This window comes from Acipenser ruthenus, chromosome 28, assembly GCF_902713425.1.
Source record: "Acipenser ruthenus chromosome 28, fAciRut3.2 maternal haplotype, whole genome shotgun sequence".
NCBI lineage: Eukaryota > Metazoa > Chordata > Actinopteri > Acipenseriformes > Acipenseridae > Acipenser > Acipenser ruthenus.
In genome coordinates this window covers 18,465,100-18,491,948 of record NC_081216.1, presented here as the reverse complement: position 1 = coordinate 18,491,948, position 26,849 = coordinate 18,465,100, and the positions used below count along the sequence as shown (strand labels likewise).

At 37.4% G+C, this 26,849-nt stretch overlaps 1 protein-coding gene across 4 annotated transcripts; it reads right to left on the bottom strand.

The window, feature by feature from the left end:
- Positions 1 to 878: 878 nt before the first annotated feature.
- LOC117435151 (deformed epidermal autoregulatory factor 1 homolog) lies at positions 879 to 25,796 on the bottom strand. 4 transcript variants are annotated; one of them, XR_009309221.1, is made up of 14 exons: positions 25,328 to 25,793; positions 24,138 to 24,235; positions 22,720 to 22,849; positions 22,195 to 22,341; positions 21,759 to 21,898; positions 21,445 to 21,510; positions 20,100 to 20,150; positions 19,406 to 19,538; positions 17,250 to 17,378; positions 11,967 to 12,211; positions 7,943 to 8,011; positions 5,088 to 5,177; positions 4,779 to 4,916; positions 2,385 to 2,470 (listed from the first exon to the last, which is right to left on the bottom strand). XR_009309221.1 is itself a non-coding variant. In XM_059003234.1 (13 exons), exons 1-13 carry the CDS (start codon positions 25,527 to 25,529, stop codon positions 2,372 to 2,374), a joined length of 1,404 nt encoding a protein of 467 aa, XP_058859217.1. In that variant the 5' UTR covers positions 25,530 to 25,790; the 3' UTR covers positions 881 to 2,371. The 4 variants fall into 4 exon arrangements, 3 of the variants coding, with proteins under 3 accessions (XP_058859216.1, XP_058859217.1, XP_058859215.1); XM_059003234.1 differs by lacking the exon at positions 4,779 to 4,916 and having other exon boundaries at positions 881 to 2,470; positions 12,162 to 12,211; positions 25,328 to 25,790; XM_059003232.1 differs by lacking the exon at positions 4,779 to 4,916 and having other exon boundaries at positions 883 to 2,470; positions 25,328 to 25,791.
- Between the last annotated feature and the right edge of the window lie 1,053 nt (positions 25,797 to 26,849).

The window sequence follows — 26,849 nt, the reverse complement described above, 5'->3', positions numbered from 1 at the left end:
ATAGTTTTAAAGCACACATAAAAAAAAAAAATACATAACAGGAAGCCAAGGAAACACTTATAATGGTAATTTAGCAGTTTTCCCATGATTATACTATGCATTGATCATAGTTTACCTCTCTGGGCTTTACAATGCTTACCCTATGCTTTACTTCCTATGCTTTAGCATGATTTCACTTTGCTTTATTACACAGATTATGAGTACATTTACTCACAATATAAAGTTCAAATTATTTTACTTATGGTAAGAGGTGGTGGACATTACGCAGGGTTACATGTACAAGCTATTTGGGTTGAGCTCTTAAAAGGTTAACTAGAATCCATACAAGGAGGTTGTTTGCCTGTGGAACTAATTTGCATATTGTTAATAAAAAGTGTTGGAAAAGATGGAACACCCTTCTGGAAATCCTAACATTGAAGCATACATTTTCTATTATGGAATGGACCAACATATGTCATGAATGTATCGAGTTTTAACAATTTGTGCCCTGCACTTTCTTTTTTCAGACCACAAGAGTCTCAAGAGACATCGCTCCAGGCATGGCATTATATAGATGGAATTATTAATTTTGTAGACATACACTTAGCAATGCTTTTTCATCCAAAAATCTAAATCATTTATTATTAGGAGAGGAGTCATTTGATTTATAGCTCTATGAATGATTTAGATACACACGTGAATCCTTTATCTGATTTAATTTAGTAAACCCTGAATATTAATGCAAAGGACTGGCTGGATGTCTGAAGGCATCTCAGACAAGCAAGGGGGAGCCATGCCGTCTTTCCGTTCTGTGCTCATCCTGCTCACAATTTTAATTTGCCTGTGTTCACCACTGAAAAACTGTACATAGACTTCTTAAAGGAATTCTTAATGACATTGATTCAATCCCCCTTTTGTGTACTTTATTAGGACCCCCATCATGAGTGTTGCAATATTCAAATGTTATTACTGTTTACCTTTTTACAACAATTGCAATAATTATGAGTGGTTCAGGGTTATGTTGCTCCAGCACTTTACTTTGAGCTTTCCAGGAGTGTGTTTGATCAGTCTTTCTCAATTTTCCAGATTTAAAGCACACAATTTTCGCGTATCCTATCTTGCCGGGGGGAGGAGGGGGTTAGCTTTCTGTTACATTTAAAGAGTGATTTCCAGAAGGTGGACATGAACATTTGATAATGTATTTGAAACCTTTGAGGATAGAAACCTGCCATTGACAAAATTATGAATTAACCATTGATCTTAATAACCTTTCTTCACTTTTTCTTAAAACCTAGAGTTAATTCCCATGTTCCAAAACACATTTTAACCTCTAAACAGGAATGAAGATTAGTGTCCTGGCTGTGGGAAGTTACAGATCTTCGATGGGGATTCCACATCTGGTGCTGCTGCGGGTTAAGGTAATCAAATCATTACAAACTGTTTCTCATGGCTGCGCTGTAGCGAACTCAAATGGCCAGGTGTCTGGTGAGCTCAAAGAGTAAGAAATTCAATCCAAAGTTCAATCTACTGGGGAAAAAAAAAACACAACTCACACCACCACAGACCCAATACAAATACCACAGCCTTCTAATAATGCCCAAAGGATATTAATAATCCTATTACTCAGAAAACCTTTGGTTAAATAAGGTCAAGTACACAACACACAGGATTTGCATCGCTGCTTATTCTGCTTGTTTCACAGATCATGTTGTGTAGAACTTGGTTGGCCAAATGACAAAAAAAAAAAAAGAAAGATATTCTTACAAATTTGTAGCCATTTAAAGTTACTACAAAATATCCCCCTAGTTCTCTTCTCCTCCTCTCATTGATGCAATGTATAAAACTAAAAATTCAGCGGCATATCCCTGTTAGATAATAGCTTGTTACGTTCAGTGCTCACATTGCCTGGTTTATTAATACAGTAAGTGCTCGGTAAAGCACCACACTTGTGCACACAGGGTAGTGTTCATGTTAAGATAAGCCAGTAGGACTGCCGCTACTGAACTCAGTAAGTAATATTGGAGTGGGAAATGTGAAGAGTCCATCTACCGTAAAATCTCACATGAGCAGAAAATGAAGTTTTGGCTTCATATTTATGCGTCTGTCAGACTATGATTGAAGATGAGTGCAGACTGAATGAACAACAGTTGTAAACTTATCTTAAAAAACTTTATGCTTTTTTAAAGATTTCAACAGATTAAATTATTTTTAAATGTTGTCAAAATTAGACAAATACATATAATGCTCCAAATAGAAAATAATAATAAAAAAAGCCTCTGATGCATGCTGAGTGGTGGAGCAGGGAGCACCTCCCAAAGAATCATGTCTCCTGCAAGTTTTTCTGAAGGAGTTTTCCCCATTTCTTTTGTTCAAGGGCTCAGCAAGTCGCCTGTTAGACTTTGACTATGTGAACCTCTTCTCCCTGGACAGCCACTGTTGTTGTTGCTGTTGTTGTTTGTTGGCAGCAAATATGCTGGTGATCCTTCCAGTCCTATTGGGAACGAAAAGGAGACATGCTAAGAGTCTGCTAAGAAATAAATAATAATAATAATAATAACAATAATAGTAACGAAAAGGAGACATCATTTCAGAAAGGAGACGTCTACATGTAATTGAACGCACTATTTATTAGATGCTGCCATACTGTCACGCAGGATGGATACATTACTGCATTTTGACCCTCGGCCTCCACTGAAGTGCAGTTGCTGCCTCTCTTATAAATTATGCTGTCATTACAAGCCAATCACAGCATTTCTATGCAACAGAAAAACTATATAGAGGTGCTGCATCACGATATTGTAGACTCTGAATAAATGTCACTGCAGCAGAGTAAAAGTACTGTGAAACAACATCTGAATTATACTAGACTAGTCAGAAGGCTATTGTGTGTGAAAACTGTATTACATCCGGCAGTACACAGAACAGAGACAGCACTGTAAAACCCACTAGAATTACAGACACGGACAAATAAAGGAATGAGTAAAGGTTGAAAATGTAAAAAGTGTTTTGGATTTTGAGGGTCTATTTATATAAAAACCTAGATTAGTAGAATCTCATTAAAGAACAACCTTGTTTATTTATTTTTTTTAAAAAAAGGTTTAAAGGTTATGTGTCCTGAAACTGCTTGGTGTTGCCAATGACACAAGAGTCAGATAAGGAGACTGTTGTGCTGGAATTTCACTGTGAGACCAGCAGACTGGACTCTTGTTTCATGATAGTTCAGAGCCAAGTTCATATGTAAGACACACAGATACTAAATCGAACTCACTGAAGCAATGTTGAATATATGGAGTATTCAAAGCAATTAATTTTGGGTGTGCATGTACAGAACGTTATTGCACAGAATGGGCTGTAGCTAATATTGCTTTATAAATGTGGTATTTAGGTGTTCACATAATTATTAGAATAATAATTGAATTTATTACAATATATAGACCTTTTCTCAACATTGCTCTCTGAAAACAACCAGATTTATATATTATATAATACATTTCTTTAGCTACTTGTTTTGAGGTCACAGATCATGTTTGTTATACAGAGTGAATGATTTACTAGAATTTTATTTAACATGCGACCACACAATACTTCCAGGAATAATATGAAACAAACACACAGCCAACATTACATTAGAATAATATTACGAAAAAACAAAGGCATTTGGTAAATATTTATCTAATTTATTCTTTAATGCAGATGATGTGAAAATATTCCTAATTTGCAGTTTTCTTTCTCGTATTATTTATGCAAAAGTCTTTGCTTGTTCTGTTAATTAGTTGTTTTGAGTTTCAAAAGACATCTCTGTTTCTTTTCCTTTGATCAGATGTGAAGTACCAGTTTGCTGTTCTTCAGCGTCTGTTCTAGTGGAGGTGTTGGCGTGAGATAGTGATCAACAGGCTATGCATCTCTCTCTCAGCATGAGGGCTCTTATCACATCTTAAGTTGTACATAGTACATTCTCTATTAGGTAAAAGGCATTTAGAGGCGTACAAATATATTTTTTGCTAAATAAAGCTGTATGATGTACAAGGCTGTCTTTAAGAATCAACAGCCAATATCCACATGTGGCAGGGTCGGGGGATTTGCACGCGTTTATTTTTGTAAATGATTTGAGAGCCAGGAGTTCTTCCAGGCGAATTCTGTGTCTCTCCGTCTGTCAGTGCATTACCTCTATCACACCACTGGAGAAAGGTAGTTAATTAATGGCATCATCCACACAGTCTGTATGCAATGATTGCATACTGAAACCTCACAAAGACTCCAATTTATACACCCATTAGGTGGACTAACACAGGCCAAAATCATCCATAATTGTTTCCCCAGCTACATATCCTGGCTTGTCCCTGTAGTTAACGAATACACATCAGCGAACCTGCATTCGGAATGTAAAACATGCCACTTTTAGAAAAAACTAATTTAAATTCATATGGTCACCTTAAAGGTATTTGTTTTATTATATATTCCACCCACCACCTGAGCTTCTATTTTTAGAACTTTAAGAATGTACACAGTTAGTATTGTGAATGTGTACATTTTTACAAATACATGAAATAAGGTAACAGGTAATTTCAGTCTAAAGCAAAATGCTCACGATAAGTACCACTTATCCGTATCAAACAAAAAATATATAATAAAAGTAAAACATAATTTTGGAATAAAGTAAAACATCATTTTGGAAAGAAAATCTGTTCCCTAGTTTCAGACAGCACAGGGTACAAAATACCTTTAAATAGGCTCCTTTTCTCTGTTGAAATTGAGTTTATCATAACACAAATCCTACTGCATGGTACTGAGAAACCTACCAAACAGAGTTCAGCCTTGTTCATCCAAACAGTGCTACTGTGCAGGGCCAACCTGGGCACAACGTTCCATTTCAGTACAGCAACAGAACCAAGCTGCACTATGATGTGTCACTCTACACACAGTACAAGAGTGTAATCCTGAATAGAAATACTTTATTAATTATTACACATGTCACACTTGAAATCAGAGTTCAACTGAATTATTTTAAATAAACTATAATTTGTGGATATTCTGTTGCCTTGTGCATGGCGATCGCTAGCCCAAAAAAACGAGGCGAGTTAACAGGCAGAAGTAGAATCTGTAATTACCTTGCGCTGGCAAAAAGTTGAGCAGTAATTGACCTTGTGGCAGCCGGTACACTCGTTCATTGCTTCTCGACCACAGTTAACACACATTTGCTGCAGGAACAATTAGCAGAACACCATTTGTTAAACACAACGGGGGGAGACCACAGGTTAGAGCTATACTTCCCCTAGTCTTGGAGGACCTGGAGTTTAACTGCAATTACAGTTACACTTCATTATTTCATGATTCAATAATTCATTTAATCCTGTTAATTTAAGGTTTGGCTGTGTTGACAGTAAATTGTACCTGGACTATCTTTTACTGTGTAAGGACCCTTCATTAATTCACTGCCCTTAATATTTCACTTTTTTTTAGGTGCAAGGAAATATAGTACTATTCTAGACAGCAGCTTCCTTGCTAAAGGTTTATTAACCCACCTACTGTCGGAAAATCGTGCAAATAGGCAGATGGGTTTGTACGTGGGTATACATTGTTATCTGTGGAATGTATACAGCCATGCTCTTGTCTCAGTACAGTAAGTTGTGCAAGTGAAATTGATAAAATACCATATAAAAGCCAGGTGGGTGTATTTTTAATATAGTCTAATTTTTTTTTCTTTCTCTTCAACACTTCTCAGAAACAGTTCCAAATACAAGAGGCTGCAGATATCATTCCATTAAGAAATCGAAATCAAATCAACATGTACACATTGTACTTGTTCCTTTGATTTACTATTATGTGCCAACCCCGCCCCCCCCCCCCACGTGTCTTGCTCGAGAGAATCTGTTCTCACACACAGTCCCTGGAACAAACAACCTGCTAAGAAACTAGCCAGACACTGTGCACATGACCCTCACGTGCAGCACATTAGGAGCAATTCTCCTGTCAATTAGGAAAAAATGAATGATGGCAGTGTGGGAGTTCACTGTTTTGAAGCCAGACAGTGTTTGTTAAAGATGTGCCCCTCACTGTATTGTATTCAATAGCGCTTCGGTTTGAGCCACTTGTGCTGCAACCTTGAACAGTAGCCATGACAAGACATTGATAAAGACTTAACGCTGAAACACTTGTTAAAGATTTTTTTTCTAAATCAGTAGTCCTAGCTACAAACCTGGATAGTCAGTTAAATGTGATATATTTGGATTATTTCTAATGACCTGAAAGTGTTGTACTTAGCGTTCATACCACCTAAAATGTTGGCAAGGTTAAACCCCCTTTAAACGCTGTGTTGATGACCCCAGAATTCTATAGTACAAGCAACACTTTTTTTTTATACAATTGTTTATGTCTATGAACAGTATTTGACTTGTGTGCAATTGCCATTGACATACATCCCCCCTCACAAAATAAGAGATATCAGTAAGATGAACAAATAAAATAGACCGCCACCACCTTCATCCACTGTATGTAGTTGCAACAATGCAAGTTTTACATACAGGCACCTCCATATACCTCCAAATGCTGATACACTCAATCATGTGCTATAGAATGTCCTTACCAAGTTTCATCCCAATTGCACAAGCAGTTAAATGTACGTATGGCTGCCTGCTCTATACCCTATCTCAGGAATATGCATCTCTGGCAGGGGATCATGTGTTTTTATGCACTTACATACTCACTGCAATGCAGAAAATGCTGAGGAGGTGACAGTGCTTCTAATTACATCAGCCCTGTATCTTCATTTCCTGTACTCTACCTCCACGGCTCCTTGAGCAAACACTGCTATGATAGATGGGAAAATTAATGTATTCTTGCTGCAGTCCTAACAGCTACTATTTCCTGTATCACTGGACAATACAGTAAAAGCAATCCCACAGCTAACTCTTCTCTTAACACAGTATCTATTACGGACAACATTTATCCACCATTAATGCCTCATGAGCAAATCACAGTTAGATTGACTCCATATGGATAATTACTACAACCAAGAAGGTATACTTCCATAACTTCAAGAACACTCAAGTATAGGAATGATTTGATCAATTTTTCCCCCTTCTGTTCTGTAATGATAAGGCATGACTTACTTTATTTAAGCAAGTTTAAAAAAATAAATGAAACTATAAATAACACTTTCTGCAATTACACCTGAAATACATTTTCCTTTTACCGCTTCATTTATTTCCATAGTGCATGAATTAAAACAAACAGGCATTTTCAACACAACTTAATAAGGGAATGTGGAAAATCCAATCTGTTATTACCATAAAATCGGTTGGGGCAGCAGTGTGGAGTAGTGGTAGGGCTCTGGACTCTTGACCAGAGGGTTGTGGGTTCAATCCCAGGTGGGGGACACTGCTGCTGTACCCTTAAACAAGGTACTTTACCTAGATTGCTCCAGTAAAAACCCAACTGTATAAATGGGTAATTGTATGTAAAAATAATGTGTGCAAAAAAATGTAATTGTATGTAAAAATAATGTGATATCTTGTAACAATTGTAAGTCGCCCTGGGTAATGGTGTCTGCTAAGAAATAAATAATAAAATTGTGTAAGGTTTTGCAAGTGGTCAGATGTTTTGCTATGTGACCTTCCCACATTTAATTCTAGTACTGCTGTACTACACTGCATTCTTTGTGCACCCAATATCATATACAGCTATTGCCAATATTTCATGTTAGATTTTGAAATGTCATTTTTCAAAAGTTGTCGGTTTTTCGTTAAGTATATGGAAAAATACAAAGCGGTACATAATCCAACATGTTAACGTAACATTATTCAGCAGGTTTCATTCGACTTCATGAAGCAAAATGAGTTAATTCTACAGGGTGATGGAAAACCTTTGGCCATAGCTGTAGATTGAACACAGAGATAGACTTTTGTCTTCTCATTTTTTTTTTTTTTTTACTCATTTTTTATATAAGAGCTTGCTGCCTACTTGCCTTAATAATGATTTCCGTTTTCGCATCTGCATCTTCTGTGTGTTGAAATGAGATTTGATTGTGGTAGGGCTGCAATGAGAAGAGCCAGGTAAAGGAAGGGGTTAATTGACAAATCCACATCTTAAGCGCCTATGCAATGGCTATTTTTAAAAAGTAGTAAAGTGGGTTTATCTGCTATTTGAACCAATTTTAAAATAAAATCCAATTTAAAGCTTAGAGCTCACTCAGATCCAGGCTTAAACATCTGCTGTCAAGCCCTGCTTTTCCTGTAAACCTGCATCATTAAAAGGAGCACTGAATCATGCAGTGTAATCCTTCTGAATGGGATAAGCTAAACTCTCAATAAAAGCAGCTTTTTTCCATTTCCCTTTTAGTTATCTGGTAAAGAGCCATCTTGATTTTAGTAATCAATATCAACACCTAAAACTTCAGTTTGTATTGGGCCTTGTATACCATGGAACTCCATAGCAGAACTTTACAAAACAATTCAAAACGCAATAATCATGAAAATAACATTAAAAAGTTAAAAAGTTAAGCTAATCATTAAAAAGTTATTAAAAAGTAAGCGAATCATAGTCGACATTTAGACTTTGGACAATTAAAAAAAGGCGATCATCAGGTTTCTAACAGACTGGTCCCATCAATTGAGGTTAGACAAACATCAGCATCACATTCCATCTGTAGCACACATTTCTCTTGAAATGGAATCCCTTTACATGCAATATAAAAGCTGCATCTCCCTGTTGCCATAGTGGCCCTACACTATTGACAGTTATATGGTGGGTGTTTCTATGATAAAGGCACCATCCAAATAGTCGGTCTACAAGTAAGTTTTACCATAGAATGTTATTGACTGTTTATGGAGTCCTGTATTGCTGTATGTATGTAAGAATAGCCTGACCAGAGGTCAAGAGCTGAACTCTTGAAATACCTCCTTCTATCCTCACAAAGGGAATGGTAAAGCCAAGCTCAGCTACAGCAAACTGAATGGCCCTTCTCACTAAATCCTCGTCTTGCAATTTGTAGAGGAGATTAAAGCCAGAATTGCAAAATGAAAGTAACAAAAAAAAAAGTGTCTAAAAAAGTATTAAGTTCCAGTAACTGTCCTTAAAAAGAAAAATCCTGCCACTTAAATCACCTTCACAAACAGCCACCTTAAAATAAAACATAATTAATAGACATTTAAAAGGACTTGACCACATTGTTTGCTGTTCCATTAACAAAAAAATAAATACAAAATAGAGGGTTGTACAATACACCATTGGGGTGCATAACTGTCAGTTCAGTTCTTATTGATGGCCTCTGATACTAGAGTAGAATGCTCTATTATAATCTGCCCTCACTTTCCAAAACCAGCACGGGACAGCTTGCCAGAATAACATGCCTACAGGTGGGTTCCTATTAAGTGCAGCAAAAGGCCTCCCCTGTGTAATGGGGGCATTTAGCGCCAAATAGCACAGATGCTTGATAAGCCCAATTGCCACCTTTGGAACCAGTATTTAAAGGGAAAAAAATCACTAGGAAACAGCTTTTTAAAATGTGTTTGATTAGTTGAATATTGCACTGAGATCACATTAATCACTGAGAAATCTCCCCTTCATCACTGCACATCTCCAGATGTCCTTAATCAAAGAAGCCATCTCAATACAGGTCCCAGCTGAAAATATATGATTACCCCTCCTCCTTTTTACCAGCTATATTAAACAGAAAATCACTACATTGTTCTAGTTCCCTCTCCTAATTGTGAGGTAGTTGTGTGGCTTTTAGAAAATGTGATTAATGTGAATTTAAAAAGCATCACTTTATATTTTATACTGTATACAGTAATTTTCCAAAGGACTAAAACAAGGTAATGATTTAAACCAGATACAGTAGACTAACATTGTGCAGTGCAAAGTAAATGCGGAAGACTGCATAATGCATGTTTTTTTTGTCATTGAGAACGCTAAGAGATCAGGCAATACAATGGAATGAAAATGAAGAATTCTAAATATTAAGGAAAGAGATCCATTATTGTATCATCCATTGCTGTGGTTTGGCATTAAAATCAAGTTAAAATGCATTTTAATGAACAGTATTGTAAATCTGTAGACCAATCAAAGTCACATCTGAATCTTTCCACTCCGCTAATGCAGAGGTACGGAATACCTGATGAGGGCATCAGCCTAAACATTCATCTTCATGACTTATTACTGTTTTATAGCGCAATACCAAATGCACCCCAAGAGCACTTCATAAACTGGTCTTCATAAGTACAATGAAGCAGGACCATTTTTTTAAATCTTCTGTTTAAACTTCTTTGCAACAGCATCAGGTTAGTAGTAAACCTGACTTTCAGAAGTATTAACATTATAATACTTATTTTACCTGGCCATCACCGCAGTGGTTTTGATATGACTCTCTGATACGACTCAGTTCGCACTGTCATTCTAAACCTGTAGTTCCGCACTAACAGAGTTCTACTGAAGACATCAAGCCAACTTCAACCATAGTGGTACCCAGACTAAAAAGGGTTAAACGCTCTCTAATATCCCATATCCCAAGTTACACTGCAGCCAGTGACTGCACTCTTGCACCAACACAGCGGAACAGAATCATTAGTAGGAATATGCAGGTGGCTTGCAGTGCTAAATTCAACATGCTTCATCTAATAGCTAATTTCCGTTTATTATTATTATTTTTTTAAGCAGTATGATATTTGTAATGTGTAATCTTTGACGTTAAGTTATAATGCTACTGTTCAAAAGCCCATACATTAATGCTAACATTGTATATTGTATTTTTTTTCTTTCATAACTTCAAAATTGTATAATCTTGTATTGTGGTAAAATACTTTTAGTTTATTGGCTAATTATGTTTAGTTCCATTAACTATATTAAATATTCTTGCAACAACCATGCTTTTAAAAAAAATTCCTTTTTAAATTTCAGCTACTGAATCACAGATTTTCCTTGAAGTGAAAGAGGTAAGAACACATGATCATACTTCATTGTATTATAATCTAGTGTACTTTTAACACAGCCTTTATTGTATATATATATATATATATTAAAAAAAAAACAGACAACAGCTGCTTCAGTGGAGCACTGTTATTAAGTACTGCAGACATTTCAGGTACCTACAGCCTTCATATAGACTGACACTGAGTGAGCAAGCACAGCTCCCTTGTACTTCTATTGAGATCAGCACTGAAGCATGCTGCTTTGTGGGGATGCCCTGCCATATGCCTTATTGGGCAGGGCCTGCTGTACTGTGGGTAGGAAATCTGTTTCCTCCTTAGGGTTTCCCATCTTTCCATCTTTGTACTTGATGGAATCAGACATGCAAAATGAACAGAGTTATAAAGCCAGTGAGCGTCAGCACAGAGCAGAGCACAGCAAACACCAGGTCACAGTTCAGGAAGTACGGTACAGAGTTCCCATTTTATATTGCTGCACTTAAATGTTAGGTAATGGAAGATTCTTTTTTATTGCTTTCTCAGTTAAAATGATTATCCCTGTTAGTAAAACTGCTTCTTAAGTGTCTGGCAACCAAGGGCTGACTGCAGTGCTGTCAGTTTTCACAAGCACAGCATTTATCACCAACAACAAATTAATGGACTAAAAACGCCACATACATTATTTATACCATCAATAATGGACAGCTATCCCAAACTGATCCACCATCAATTGTGGCCCAAGTATTCAAACCATGGATTCTAAAAGATTAATTCTCCAAAATATTGTAAAAGGGTGTATATCAATTACATGGGCAACTGTTTTTTAAAACCTTGAACCACTAACTGTGTAATACTCAAGAGGGACATTCAAATGTTGTTGGTTACCATTTTTAAAATATGCATCAAGTAAAAAAAAAAATATATAATATCAATTTTGGACATAAATTTGTATAATGCTTAATCTCGGAGGATACATTAGTTATGCTGTCCTCTGGTCTGCCTCGTTTTAATGAATGGGAGGTATAAGGACTGCATTCTCCTGGAAGCAAGATTGTATTTGCATTCCTCCCTTATTCATTTTCTTACGTCTTTCCTTTCTGAATCACACTTGGCCTGCATGAGAGCAGCCTCCCGGGACGCCAGGCTAGATTGCTTGGCTTGTTCAATGAGAGACTTGAGCTGCTGGGCCATGTTGATCAGGGTGTTGGCCATCTCTTCCAGATACAGCCAGTTTCTCTGCTCAGTAACTTCGAGCCCATTCACTAAGCTGGGTGACACTACCTTCGCCAGAACAGAAGGATTCACTGCCAGAGCCGGAAGAGATGTCAGCACTGAAATAAAACAAAATAACACAGTAAGATCTCATTAAAGAAACAATTTTATAATATAAAAACTAAAAATAAACATGCTGTCCCCCTTTATCAGTGTCCTTCATTGTTAAAAGCAAGCACCTTAAAAAGTTTGATCAGAGACCCCCTTTCTCCTTGGTCTTCAAGGTCACCTGCCACCCAACTCTTTTGGAGCATGTCTCAGAAATATGCTGACCTCTGGGACAATTCGGCCCACTTTCTCCACTCTCAGACAGCTGTGCCTTGTCACAGCACTTCTTGTCCCATTAAATATGTAAACAAATACCAGCACTTCAATCCGATGGGAAGGACTGAAGCAGCTCAAATGCGATACACCTGGAGCATGACTGGAAAGCAATTAGAGGCAAGGAATTGCGAAAAATCAACACCTGGTAACTCAGCTGCAGTGATAATACTGGCTTCCATACTTCATTTTCACAACCTGCTTTTATTTTATAATGTTTCACCAGGAAAGCCATGCTGAGATGGTACTTCATGGTTTTAAGAAGGTCCAGGCAGAGGAATAGGAGATACTGTAGAGGCACACAGTCAATCATATCATAAAATGTTACCTTCAACTGTTAAGGAATAAATTATCCCAATCCCAATATGTGGTCTGTTTGCACGTCTAAAATCACAGTAAAATGAAAGATTTGTAGCCTGGGTTTGGAAGCGAGATATAAATGTGCAGTGTGGCATAAAGAGACAGCCACCACAATGCAATGCACAGTACCAGTTCTTGCATGTTTGTCTTCTCTATACAGTTAAATTCCCATCCATTACATTGCACATATGCATGTATCTAATTTAAAAAAAGCTTTATATAGCAAAGCACTTCATCTCATAGAAGAGCTTTCATCACTGAATTATTAAGTTATAATTAAGAAAAGTTTCAGTCTCACATTAATTAAAAAAATGAATAAATTAAAATAACACTCAAACACTAACTTGAGCTTCACCCAATGTATTACCTTAAGGGGATATTTTGAATTAAAAATTATTATTTTTCGAGGATTTTGGTGCCTTTGATAACAAACATAATCCATTGATGTCAAAAGGATACATACAGACCCAGAGTGCATAACATACAGCAGTGCTATTAAGAATGACTTCTGGGACCAGGGTAACCAAAAGGCTACAAAACACAAAGAACCACAGTTTCTTGGTGTCTTTAAAAATGGTATATGCAGCTTCAGCAATGCAAACCAATATCTATCTCAGCTCCTATCGACAACTATAGAACTGAATATGTTATATTAAGCCAAGAGCAATGCTTCAGTATTGTTGCTACAAATATACGCAAAACTAATCTGCCTTCTTTTGTCTCCGTGCTGAAGTACCAGGGATTCATGATTCACGTGGCTTGCTGTTCCTTCAGAGGTATTTTACACAAATAACCTACGTGGTATATGTCACTAATCCTGGAATCAGGCAGGATCAGGTAATGCAGTATAGTGTGCTTATGTCAGTTCTCTTCAATCGACATTGATAAAACAGCAATGGGCAGATTAACATTTAAACAGTGCAGCAGTAAAGAGAGGCTCATAATGCAAGCTAGTCTGCCTCCTTACTTTTGTTTATTCACGTTAAAATGGACTGTGGGAGATGACAATCTGTCGCTGGGGATATTAATCTCCAGGGGTGGACAAAAAGGGAACAGCAAAATGTTAAAAGGTTTCGCCCAGCACAAAGGCCACTGCAGCAATGAAAACCACTCTGTAACCTCTGCTAATGTTCTCTGTGAATAGGTATCATTGCAAATTATACATCAATAAACATACTGAACATGCTCATTGTGTGGCGTAATGTTGTCTCTAACAACCATTTTTAAACAATACGTTTTCTGGCCATTGACTTTCGCTAATTATAGTAAAATGTTGATCTGTTTATTTCCCATATCTACATACTGCATTAATGGCAATTTTTGAAGAGGGGTAATAAACTATTCAGAAAACTAAAACTGAGGCAAAATGGGCAACAAATGCCCCATCCCACAACAATTTACTTTCTAGTTTGTATTTGAACTTTCAAGATTGCTACTTTCCAGAGCAGACTTCAAAGCCCTAAAACATTTCTACATCATGGTATTTAAAAATAAAACCCTGCAATATAATACCATATACATTGAAAGAGTACCATTCATAGCAAGCAACACAGAGTAAATAGCACTATTAAACACTATCAGTGCTCTTCTTCGAATCTCAATAATTCTAACATTATCGGCTACTATTTTGTCCTTCTCATACCCTCTAAAAAGTTATATGCCAACTTTCATATAGATAGACAAATCTATCTATCTAAAGTGTTAGAACTTAATTACAAACGAAATTCACAGATAGAAATTGCTGAGAAAACCATGTGGATTGAGCCCTGCTCACTCTGTGACAATTAAAAAGGTGTTCATTTCTAATTTAAAATGTGAAAAATGAAGTGGCAAAATTAAGCAATGAGACAGAAGGTATTTTGTGATAAGATTACATCTTAAGATCCAGAGCTATCGGAGGACTGCTGCTGTAATATGAGAAGTTTGTGAAAGCCTTCCCTTTAGAACAGAAGCAATCAGTTTGTGGAGCAATAGCTTAAAAAATAATAATAATGTTTTAAACTGTTTTAAAAAGCAAAAGAGGAATGCACTGGGAAAGAAAAATCAATAATGTATTGCATTTAAAATGGGATGACAATCTTCTTGACAGCCTACATTATTAAAAGTGTGTGAGTGTGTTATGGAATATTACACTGATCTATTGCACTTGCACAAAACAGAAAGTATGCATCTAGTCCTAAAAATAATCCCATGATGGCTAATTCATTTTTGGCATTCTCTTTTAATTAATACTCAGAATTCTTTACCAGTATCTGAATTCCCAACATCCCCCAAAATTCTGTTCTACCAAGCTACAGATAGCTATTTTGTGCCAGACAGAATCAGGGGTAATGAGGTACACTGACAGGCTATTACTGGCCGACCACTTCGTTGCTGTCCTTGTTATGGCAATCTTGAAATGGATTGGTGTGCCAGTGCCTGTCAATGCCAAGTTCAGGGTTTGACTTTGCTTAATTTATCAGTCACAGGTATTGGAAGTGAAAAAAGCATGACAGGAAATCAACAGCATCTTAATTGACACTTCTTTCTCTGGCTTACGCATATGGATTCTGGAGAGGGTTACATCAGTCGAAGTTTTCACAAAGTTTATAAAACAGTTGTAAGGACTGCAGGTCTATGTTCATAACGTTCCTGAATGTGTTGCTTTTTCAGGAATTATTTAGCAGAAGGGGACGGGGGGGCAGTCAAAACTAATTTTATTTAAAATCACTATGCGTGCTGGGTACTGAAACCAAACATCTACTGTAACATCTCCATAAACACACATATTGATAGGCATTATAAACCTAAAACTAACTCACTGTTATTGATTGAAGAACTACAGCAACAGTACTGAATGTCTATTCATAAACCCGTAACGCTGCTACAAGAAAATGGGCTTTACGCCTAGTTAATATTTTTAACACCATGAAAATGTGTGCAATTTCTATACTGTTCACACATTTTAATTATTGTTGGAACCCAACATACCCACTTTTTTTTTTTTTAATTATTATTTTCTCCCAATTTGGAATGGCCAATTATTATTTAACATACCCACTTTTTCACTTCTAATTTGCCTTTAAAACATTTTTGAAGCAGAAAGTGCAAAGGTAAAGGCACATTTTCCAAGAGGAATCATGCAAAGTGATATAAACCCAGCAAGACAACTTGATTGCAGGAAATTATTTTACTTTTATACCATGTTATTGCACTCTGAAAATATGCTTTTGCCTTTGCACTGAAAATAGAACCCAATAAGATAAAAGTCAATGCTAGAGTTATTACCGATGAATGTCAAGGCATATTAATCATAAACAGCTGCATTTATTTCTGCCTAGGCCCAACTAAGGAAAAAAAGGAGAAACAATATTATGTTCAGTTCTCTTCGTTTTTGGCTTATTTCAAAATCCACGTTTACCCAACCTGTATATGAATATATTATTCTGTTTGCGATAGCCTCTGTTCCCATAATCCCTTTCATGCCTTCTGTTTATTTCTGCACAAACCACACAATAAGTAAATTAAAACGCAAGGCCAGCAAGTGCCCAGGATGATGTGCAATACTGAGCATGAAGTGAGTTTTTTACTCAAGGAAACTAGCAATTCCCTGATATCCAGAAAGGCAGACCCCACATACAATTACAATATACTCAATAACTTGAGTTACAGAACGTCCTTGGCAAGTTTCATCAGGACTGGGTTTTTTTAGATACGTGTAAATAACGCCAGACAGGTAGCCCCTAAAAGGAAGTGCATGACAGGTAAGATGTATATAAATCCCATTCATTCCTCAAGGGAACACCTGACAACTGGTTAAGCACTTGACCAGTAAAAGCATTCTTGTTTGCTTTACTATATTTCACAGGGATTTGGCTACAGATTTTCAAGAACAGATTTACAGGGACCTCTAGTGGCTGATTCTCAAAAGTTACTGAGCACAAACTATACCAGTAACATTGCTATCAGTCATCTGGGATTCTACAGTAGCAGGTTCAATTAGAATTGTTTTTGCATTTGCTTTATAAAATAATATTAGTTACTGAGGTTTTGGGGGGTTTTTTTGTGAAGAGGGCCCAGAATTATTTGTATTCAGGGTTGAGGTAAATTCCTGTTTTTCAATTCCAATTCCCTTTTAATCAATTCCAACACATCATTGATCAAAATTGCAATTAGCAGTATTCTGTTAAAATGAGCTTCTTACAGTGGCAACAAATTACTTAAATTGAAGTCACAGTTAGTCAATTAAATTGGCTTCAAATGAAAGCAGTTGAACAAATCACAATTAATGTCTCTAAAATATAAATTCCATCGTAAATTGATTGTAAAAAGGAATTGGAATTCCTATCCCAGCCAGCAATATCCCTGAATAAATCAAATCAACAAAATAATCAAATACTCATTTTAAAAAACAAAATGAAATCTCTCTCGGCTTACCAGTTGTTCCAGTGAAAACACCCGTCTGTGCTGGACTCTCAGAAAGGATGGTAGTGGTTTCACCCGTCGACAAACGATTGAAGGTCAAGGTGCCAGAGGTAGTGATTTGCCCAGATGGTGATACCGTAACTAAGAAAAAAAAAAAAAAACAGAAATCATTACCTGCACTGTAATTGTGCTCTGCAAAATGTTATTATAGCTTATACATCCATCACACTGTTGCCAGGGTTTGTCCCCAGAATATCAATCTACAGTAAATAGAGACTCTTATCCAGCCCAAGGTAATTTGCACTGTAATTGTATATAAAGTATGTGAGTGTCTTACTAAATGTATTTTTTATAATGAATGTATAATAACCACCAGGTCACCCTTAAAGCCAAAGTCTCCACACTTGATTACAATTCCACCATGTAATGCTAGGCTAGTGTGGTCAGCTAATAACAAAACTAAATTATATCGAACAAGGGAAAGAAAATCTAAATAACCTGCTACTATGCCACCAGGAGGTGGTCAATAACTTCCAGACTAAATTGGAGGTTGCCCTATTTATAGTGGTGCAGCTATATAGCTCTCTGGGTACAGTAGTTCCTGTTGGTCTAACAGGGCTTGTCTCTGAATAACTAATATGGAGATAGGCGAGCATTGCCAACTGGACTCCGAACCAGGCACTGCGCAGCTTTGTTTTGTCAACACAGATTTGCCAACTCAAGGACCTTTCCAGAAGGCCATTGATTAAGGAAATGAAAGCGCAGAATGTCACAGAAACATTTAATCTGTAATCGAAATACAACTGAAAAAATCAAATTGTTAAGCGAGTTGTGGATGAACAGGAAAACCAGGACCGTAGCTCTCAAGGTTACACAGGCTGTGTTTTCGTTTGTCTCGGAAGGCCTTAGACTTTGATCCAAAACAGACACTGTAATCAGAGGCATAATTCATCATAACGGAAAGCCAGCAGACCTTTTCCCTTAACTGTTCACTTCCTCCATATCGTAATGGGAAGAACACGATGCGTTTTATCCTCTGACAGTTGCTTATAAACTGCCCTTCAAAAGGGCACAAAAATCATTCAATTACACCAAGCACTCGGTTCAGCAATTCCACAAGATGCCAGCTTTCTTTTTTTTTGTTTATTACAAATAATACTATTACAATCTAAAAGGGTATTTCGAAAAAGAAAAACATTGCACAGAGCGGTTCTAATAACTATTACATGGTGTACGCAGTGGAATTGTAAATATAAAAAACAGCTAGTCTTGGTTCTAGTATGCAGTATAGCCACAATTAAAAGATACTGCCACAAAACCCCAAAGTTATCAATACGTTATAATTATCTATCCTTATAAACCCTTCTTGGTCATTTGATTTGACCAAATCTCTTGGTTTCCATCCAGCAGTAATTAATAGGCACCTAGCAGCATGGTCTGCAATGGCATCACAATGTACTGAGATAACACTGGTATGTTAAAATATATGTATGAAAACATTATACTGTCTGGCCTTCAAGCACTAACTTCAAATGGTTGTCACGTCATGCTGTCTTCGTATCTATGGGATAAAGCGGGGTCTATTCATAAGAACATAAGAAAGTTTACAAACGAGAGGAGGCCATTCAGCCCATCTTGCTCATTTGGTTGTTAGTAGCTTATTGATCCCAGAATCTCATCAAGCAGCTTCTTGAAGGATCCCAGGGTGTCAGCTTCAACAACATTACCTGGGAGTTGGTTCCAGACCCTCACAATTCTCTGTGTAAAAAAGTGCCTCCTATTTTCTGTTTTGAATGCCCCTTTATCTAATCTCCATTTGTGACCCCATTCAATTGTATCTAAACAATGGCTGATCTAAATACCACCGTCCACTAAATCTTTAAATCGTAATCAAAGAATATTTTTACATATCATATTAAATATTTCCAAAGAGGAAGCCGGTCTTTAAAATTAGAAACACAATTTCAATCTGAGCGGTACTTCATACAATAAATCTGTGAAAAACACCAGGCACAATGCATTATTGTCAATTACTACCTGTATAATGCTTGATCAGGAAATTGGTTGCTTATGGCCACCATATGAAAATGTGATCAATGAGTAGAAATGATCCCACAAGGCTGAAACGAAACGTCATACCAGACCAGAGATCATGTCAACGCACTTACAGGTTGGCCCGCCAGTGGCAGGTAACAATGTGATGTTTTTGGGTGACTGAGAGCCCTTCTTCTCTGGCATAGTGGGATGTTCGTTATCCTTCTTGCGTCTTTTATAGGGCACGAAAAGCCTTACCGGGCCAGTCTAATGAAAAGAATATTTGGACTGGGTAAGTATGCCATTATACTCTCTCCCCCAGAGCAATCCATTGGAGCACATCAGCAGCTTCATCATGTATCAATTCATGTGGCACTAAACAGTTATCTTAGTTAAATATCTGTATAGCTCTTGAAGTAGGCCTTGTAGAAGGGTCTAGACCAACCCCAATATAGATATACATTTATCATAACCTGTGATGGATTGGTAGGTCTATTTGAGTCCAAATCAGCCTCTACAATGTAGAACGGAATATCTGCCATTATGAACTTTAAAGACAACTGGCCTCAGCAGAGATTATCCAGAACTATCGTAGCTACTGTGGCTTCCCTATCATTCATATTTCAGTTTCCCAGAACAAAAAAAAAAAAAACTAAAGATGTTAGCAAAAGATTGCACTGTGTATAGCTTTGTGGGAATTTACATGCAACCTGTTGTAAGAGTCTTATCTTCAAGTGTGGGAAGCTTATGTCGTTTTGCCCCTATAAATGTTATTTTTTTCTTTAAATGTTTGTCTTTTTCTTTGAAATGCACATATAATCCAATTACCAGATGTATGTTCTCCCCTCTGACAGATGCCCCGTCCCCATTTTTGTGGCACTGAAAAAATATTAAACAAGGCAAATAAGGGGAAAAAGTGACTTGCAAATTTAAATCCACACATTATTTTTGAAAATATGAAAATCTAAAACTCACTTACTTGTATAAAGATGTCAGAAACCAAAAAGGATCCCTAAAACAAGCAAGCCTATTGTATACCTACCTAAGCTGTTTGGCTACTAAATGTTTTCTACAAACCATGCTGGAACTCGCTTCTATACAGCAGTACGATGTCATATCCGGCAAGTACAACGTTGGGAGCACAATATACGATGAAGTAGCGTTTCTATATAACGTTGCTCACACAACCTGGTCGTATTACCTGTCTATTCCACCAGCACCAATTTACCAGCTGTATAGATACGACAGGAGGACCACAGTCATTTTCCGCATTGAACTTTGAGAAACATACCTGCTCTAATTTTTGCTGTGTATTTAAGACATAGGCTGAGACAATTACAGCGACTGAGGGCATCGGAAAATGTGTGCACAGCATCTTTGACATGGTTTCTGATCAAGAAATTATAGTGAACCAGGGTGGGGGTGATTCTGGTAGGGTCAAGCTGCTATAACCTGTCCACTTTTTATTTTCCTTGATCCCATGTTATGGCCCACTAGCAGCATTTACACTATAATGTTTTCTTTTTGTTGCTGTTTCGGTAGATGCCATTACTGATTTTCCTGTCCGGTTTGTCTTCGAACATAACCCACAACTTCCTTTAATAATTAGGCTCATTAGATTTTGTTTTTTAAATGTATCGCATGTGTTCTAACATATTTAGTTTAATATTAGACTTATTGAATAACTTTTTATTAGTATGTAACACAATGCTGTGTTTATGGTGCTGTTCCAAGCTTGTACGTTACATGGGAATATATAAAATTACATATACAGCACAAATTAGATAGAAAATGGGGTGTTAGGTCACTTAAACCTATATTTTCTGTCTTGTATAGGACTAATGATTTTGCAAATGTGTTTCCCAAGACTTTAAAAATTAATTTATTGTGTTGCATGGTTTATGTATTTTCAGACATGTGGGGGTACAATTTGCTAGCCCAGCTGTCGTATTGAAAGACGACACCAGCTACGATTCGACTGGAATATAGAAACAGGTGATAATTGATTGAAATAGCATCCCAATCATGGAACAGCTGCATTGCAATTTAAAGACAGACATCCCTTATAAAAGTTTCCCCCGGTAAGATTTGCACAGTATTTTTGCAATTTTCCCATGCCTATACTATTCATATAGTTTGTCATAATTTGAGGCATGCCTACAGTTCTACTTACCAATGACAGGTCATCACAGCAGGCTGCGCATGTACAGGAGGCAGCATGGGGGTTTAGGATGCCTTCCTGCAAAAGTAATAGAATCATCAGTTGTCTGAACAGTAAAACACACATTTTCTATTATCATCCATGCTAAAAACCAAGTCTTTTAGCTTTGCTTTGCTGCACATCAGAGGGACAGACAGGTCAGTGGTGGAAAAGAGCCCCGCCCAGTCACGCAAAATCCCTTTTGTAAAATGTTCTCCTTAAATATATACATTCAGAAAAACTGTTGCTATGCAAGCCCAGACTTCCCACTCGGCTCTCTCCCATACCTGGATCAGACACTGTACTGGTCTCCCAGCATATCGGATGCTCCTTTTCCAGTCCTTGCTACTGGCTCGCCCTGACATGCCTTCAAACTCGGTGGGGGTGTACCAGTTACTGCCATGCTTAATACAGCGTCCTTTCCCACCTGCATTCAATAAAACGAAAAACATTTTTACAATACATAGGCAAAGCACCTGTGTTTATTCATCCCACTAGATGGCAGTATAATGTAAAAATAATGACCTTTCGAAAGCCAATGCCCCCTTGTGTGCTCAGGTATAAAGAAACTCCACTATATAACTACAAATAAAATAAGCATGCTGCATGCTTTTTACAAGTTATATACAAAACAGAGACACATTCTCAAATGCAAAGGGAGTTTGCTTGGAGTAACCATCCCTGTTACTAGTCAACGATCTTTAAAAAAAAAAAAAAAATTACCAGAGCCAAGTCTGTTTTTATACAGCATCCCACTGGTGTTTCTGCAGCGGATAGGCAGTTCATTGTCATACACAGAAGAGTCCCAGTTGTACTTGGTTCCATCTTTGTCTGGACCTGGAGTTAATGGAGTTGACGACCTCTGTGGACCTGTAAAAATACAATTTACAGGGCTATGATATGGCAAATGATCAGCAGTTACTTACCGCACACATAACAAAATACCAGTAGCCACAGCAGTTGAAAGAGATCCTTGCATGATCTGTGTGAGTAGAGCACTGGATCACTTATTTCTGCAGTACCAAAGCGCCCCCTATAGTACTTACTGAAAAGTTTCTATGCTGCTGTAATATTGATAATGAAATTTGGAGCTTTGCAACACTTACCTTTCCCCTGTGGCTATCACCTCAAAATAAATAAGGTTTCTAAAGCACCAAACCCTCAATCAATCACATGCAAACGCGCATCTGATTCCATCAATGACAGTAGATCATTAGTTTTTGCATGCCAAGAAACAGACTTGTATACCTGGGGTAATTGGTGTGGCAGGCCCCTTTAGCCCTGTAGTGTCCACAATGCTGCCATCTGTGTGCACCACAATCAGAGTCGCCTTCTGGGTGTTCAAGCTGTCTCCGATCTGAAGGGTGGTTCTTCCAGTCTGAAAAAGGCAAAGGACCCTATATTGAACCGGTAGGCTTGTTAAGGCAGTGGGTTACATCAGAAAGCCTTATCCGTTTTAGGTAGGTCATAAGAATCTCAAGAATCTCAATATTGCTGCCTTAAACATCGGATACTGTCTGCTGCTCCCCCACTGTACAAAGCCTCGGTGTACTTCTGGATAGTAACCGCTCCTTTGATGCCCACAGAGTATCTCTGTCCATGCAGAGATACTCTGTCATGCATTCATCTCCTCTCGACTCGACTACTGCAACTCTCTCTATGGTGGTCTTCCGTCATGCCAAAAACTGATCGCAGCTGGTTCAAAATGCCACTGCTAGGATCCTTACCAGATGTAAAAAACATGATCACATTACCCCGTCTTGCCCAGCTGCACTGACTACCTGTAAAGTTCAAGATTACTTTCAAAATTCTCCTGCTTGCCCACAAGGCCCTTCATCACACAGGTCCAGAGTATCTCTCCAACCTGCTGACCCGCTATGTCCCTGCACGCAACCTGAGGTCCTCTGACTCTGGCTTGCTTGTCATACCCAAAAGTGCATCACACTCAGGGAGCGCTCTTTTAGCTTCATGGCCCTGACTCTCTGGAACTCTCTCCCAGCTTTAGTGCATGTAGCTCCCACAGTCGCTCGCTTCAAATCAACTCTCAAGACCCACTTGTTCTCTCTTGCTTTCAATGTGCTTTAGCCTGTTATTAGCTGCTGTCTAAATTGCTATCTCAGGGTTTTCACTCCATCTTCTTCATATGATTCTGTATGACACACGCACACACAATGTTTAAAATTCACATCCTAGCCTTGTACTTAATGTATTATGCCTGTATTTAATACATTTGCACTGATTTTTACTGCTTGTATTTAATGTACTATGCCCTGTATTTCACTGTATTTTATGTATCATACATTGTTCCTCACTATCTTGTAAAACGCTTTGTGGTGGTCCACTATGAAAGGCACTATATAAAATTAATATTGATTGATTGATCGATAAGGAATAAATACCACTGAAGAGTTGTTTGGCACAATAGTCACTGGGCACCTATGCAGCCAAGGATGGATGAGGCTTTCAGACTGAAGTCCTAAAGTGGAGGGAAGGGGTGGTCCTTCCCAGACAAGACTGAGGCAAGCTCATCGCAGGGGGACGCTCGGATTGCCCTGTTCTCTCCCTTCATGATGCCAATTAGAGATGACTGCAGTCTTCAGGGCTGGTAATCCAGCACCTTTTACACTATCACAAAAACGTTTATGAAATAAATAAATATTACTCACAAGGACATGTTCTGAAATGGATGCAGCATTGGCGACAGACGTTGTGAATACACTGTCTTCAGTTCCTGGTACATTTGCGACAGTCACTGTAGTCACTTCTGCACAACAAACAAGGACAACATAAAAGTGATCATTATTATAAATAACTTAGCAATTAATACAATCTTCTCAATCTATGAGCATAAATGTCCCCATCTCAGTTTTAAATTGCTGACTCAGGAGTGCACGTTTGGAGCTCCAGCTACATTAAATTCTGGCTTTCATTTTTTTTTTTTTACAAAATATAAAGCAGGTAAGCCTGATTACAAATATGGGTGTGTTTAGATAAGGAGTACATTTTGTTAGTATTTACTGTAACACAAAACACTAAAAACTCATTGAAGAGTGTGGGGAGTAGGCTTGATTAGGGCAGGGTTCCATCATTTAGCACCAGTAGGCTCTCTGGTGCTAACCTTTCAAAACAGTTTAGCACCAATTTTCAAAAAGGTGCAAAACATCTCAAGTAGATTGTTATAAAATAAAATAACGTGATGCCAGTAAGCGTGAACATACAGTATTTAAAAAAAAAAAAAAAGCTAATTATTTGGTGTTGTGTTCAGAGGTTTGAATCAAATATTCATTGACCCTATTGCAGACTCAATTGAGACTCACTCATTTTGTATATTTTGTTTGTTTGTTTGTTTGTTTTTGCAGTCTTTCTCCAAAAAAGAAAATTATAACCGAAAGCATTTTAATAGAGTTTTCTCAGATGTGATTCATAATTTGGATTTTCTGAGTCTGACCTTGGCAACTTGTCCTGTAAAGTTAATGGTAAAGTAGCCTTAGAACTCGCCGCACACACACACGCATAATGGCTACTCGTTGTTATATATGGTTTATTGAAAACCTTTTTTCCCCGGTTGTGTACGGGAGATACAAGTGAAAAAAAACACCATACAGCACCGTTTTGGCGCACAAATACATTTCAAAAATTGTTTATTTTCTTATTTTCATGCACAAAATTAAAATCCAAACGTATTTTTCTTTCAGTGGTCTAAATGCAAGTCAAAATGCTATATTATTATTATTATTATTATTATTATTATTATTAAAAACTATTGTAACGAAAATGAAACAATGGGGAGTGTTTTAATTGAAAAGTGCAAATACACTTATTTTTAACGTATTTCCCATATAGTTCAAGTACTTGCCTGCGAATGCAGTTTCGTCTGGGTTCGGCATGGACTCGGTTGCAATGTCGATGTGCTCCGGTTCCCCCATTACCGTCACCGTTGTAACTTCGGCCTCCGATTCGGTATCCGAGTCCTCCCGCTCCCCCTCCCCCGGCACAACAACAGCTGAATCGGACGCCTCCTCCAAGCCGAGTCCCTTCGTTGCCGATTCACACTCCATTTTTTCGTCCGTGATAGGCCGAACGTGTCCGAGCGAATCCGATAGATGTAGTCTGATCGTCCTAACACCACCAGGATGGTCGGAACCTTATCTTGCTTCAGAAAAGGTGCAGCTATTACCAAATGTTCATGGTAAAAAAAAAATTAAAAAAAAATCCGATCGGAAAATGTCTCTCTTTCACAACCAAAACACAGGGAGGAGACCAAACGGAAACTAACGAAAAAAAACGAGTGTATACGATAGGGCTCTTCCAAAGGAGAACCGACTGCAAAGTACCTAAAATACTGTTGTGTTGCAAAAAAACTAATTACAAAAGGAAGTCAGATAACTACTATTTACTGCTAAATGTATTTTATACGACACTGATTTTGCTGATAACCAGAACATATTTCATATACTTTTATAGCAATAATATTTAATACACATTTTGCAGAAATTGTCATCATTTTTTTAAGTACAATTACCAAAACAATTACGGTATTTTTAAATTAATAATGATGTATTTGACAAAATGTTTCTTAATAAGAACAATTCATGGCAGTTGCAAGGATAAGGGTTCTTTATATCATCTACATTTTTCTAATACTATTTTAATTTCTTATGTGTTCAACACCCCACAATTCTCTATTGTTGTTTGTGCATAGAACATTCTGTGCAATGCTTTATTGTTATTGGTTCATTTTATTATTTATTTAACATTATGTAAGTGTGTTGTCCGATACTTTTAATATCATGTTACCCTGTGCCAATGTTACATGTGAACCATTTGACCTAAAGATAAATTCAATAAAACAATTATAAAGGGGTTTCCAGTCATCTTTGATAGGCTTCTTTAAAGAACCAGTATGATATGCTGCACAGAACAGAAGTCAGAATAGAAGTATTGTAATTCACTTCCCACTCACCAGCCAGTATCAGTATATCTGTTATACAGTAACAGTTTGAATAGTGGCAAGTCTTAAAATGTAGGCCTGCTGGTAAATGTCAACGCTTTGTCAAGAAGCGTTGGTACATGTCCGAAAAGCAATATATTTCTTCATAATTCTGGACATTTACCAATAAGCTTCGGTAAATCATACCTGGTAAATGTTGACAGTTACCGGTAAAACTTAAGATTTACCAGATTCAAACTTTTACCATACTATATACCAGTACCTACACCCTATCTACCACCCCTGTCCCACAGGAATTAAAAAATAAAAGGCATTGCTGGATGTTGTCCAGTGCCTATTTTCTTTGCAGTTGACCAATTAGATTTGTTGTATGTACTATTAAAAACGTTCTTTAAAGCAATACCAAAAGCCCTAATTAAGCAATACT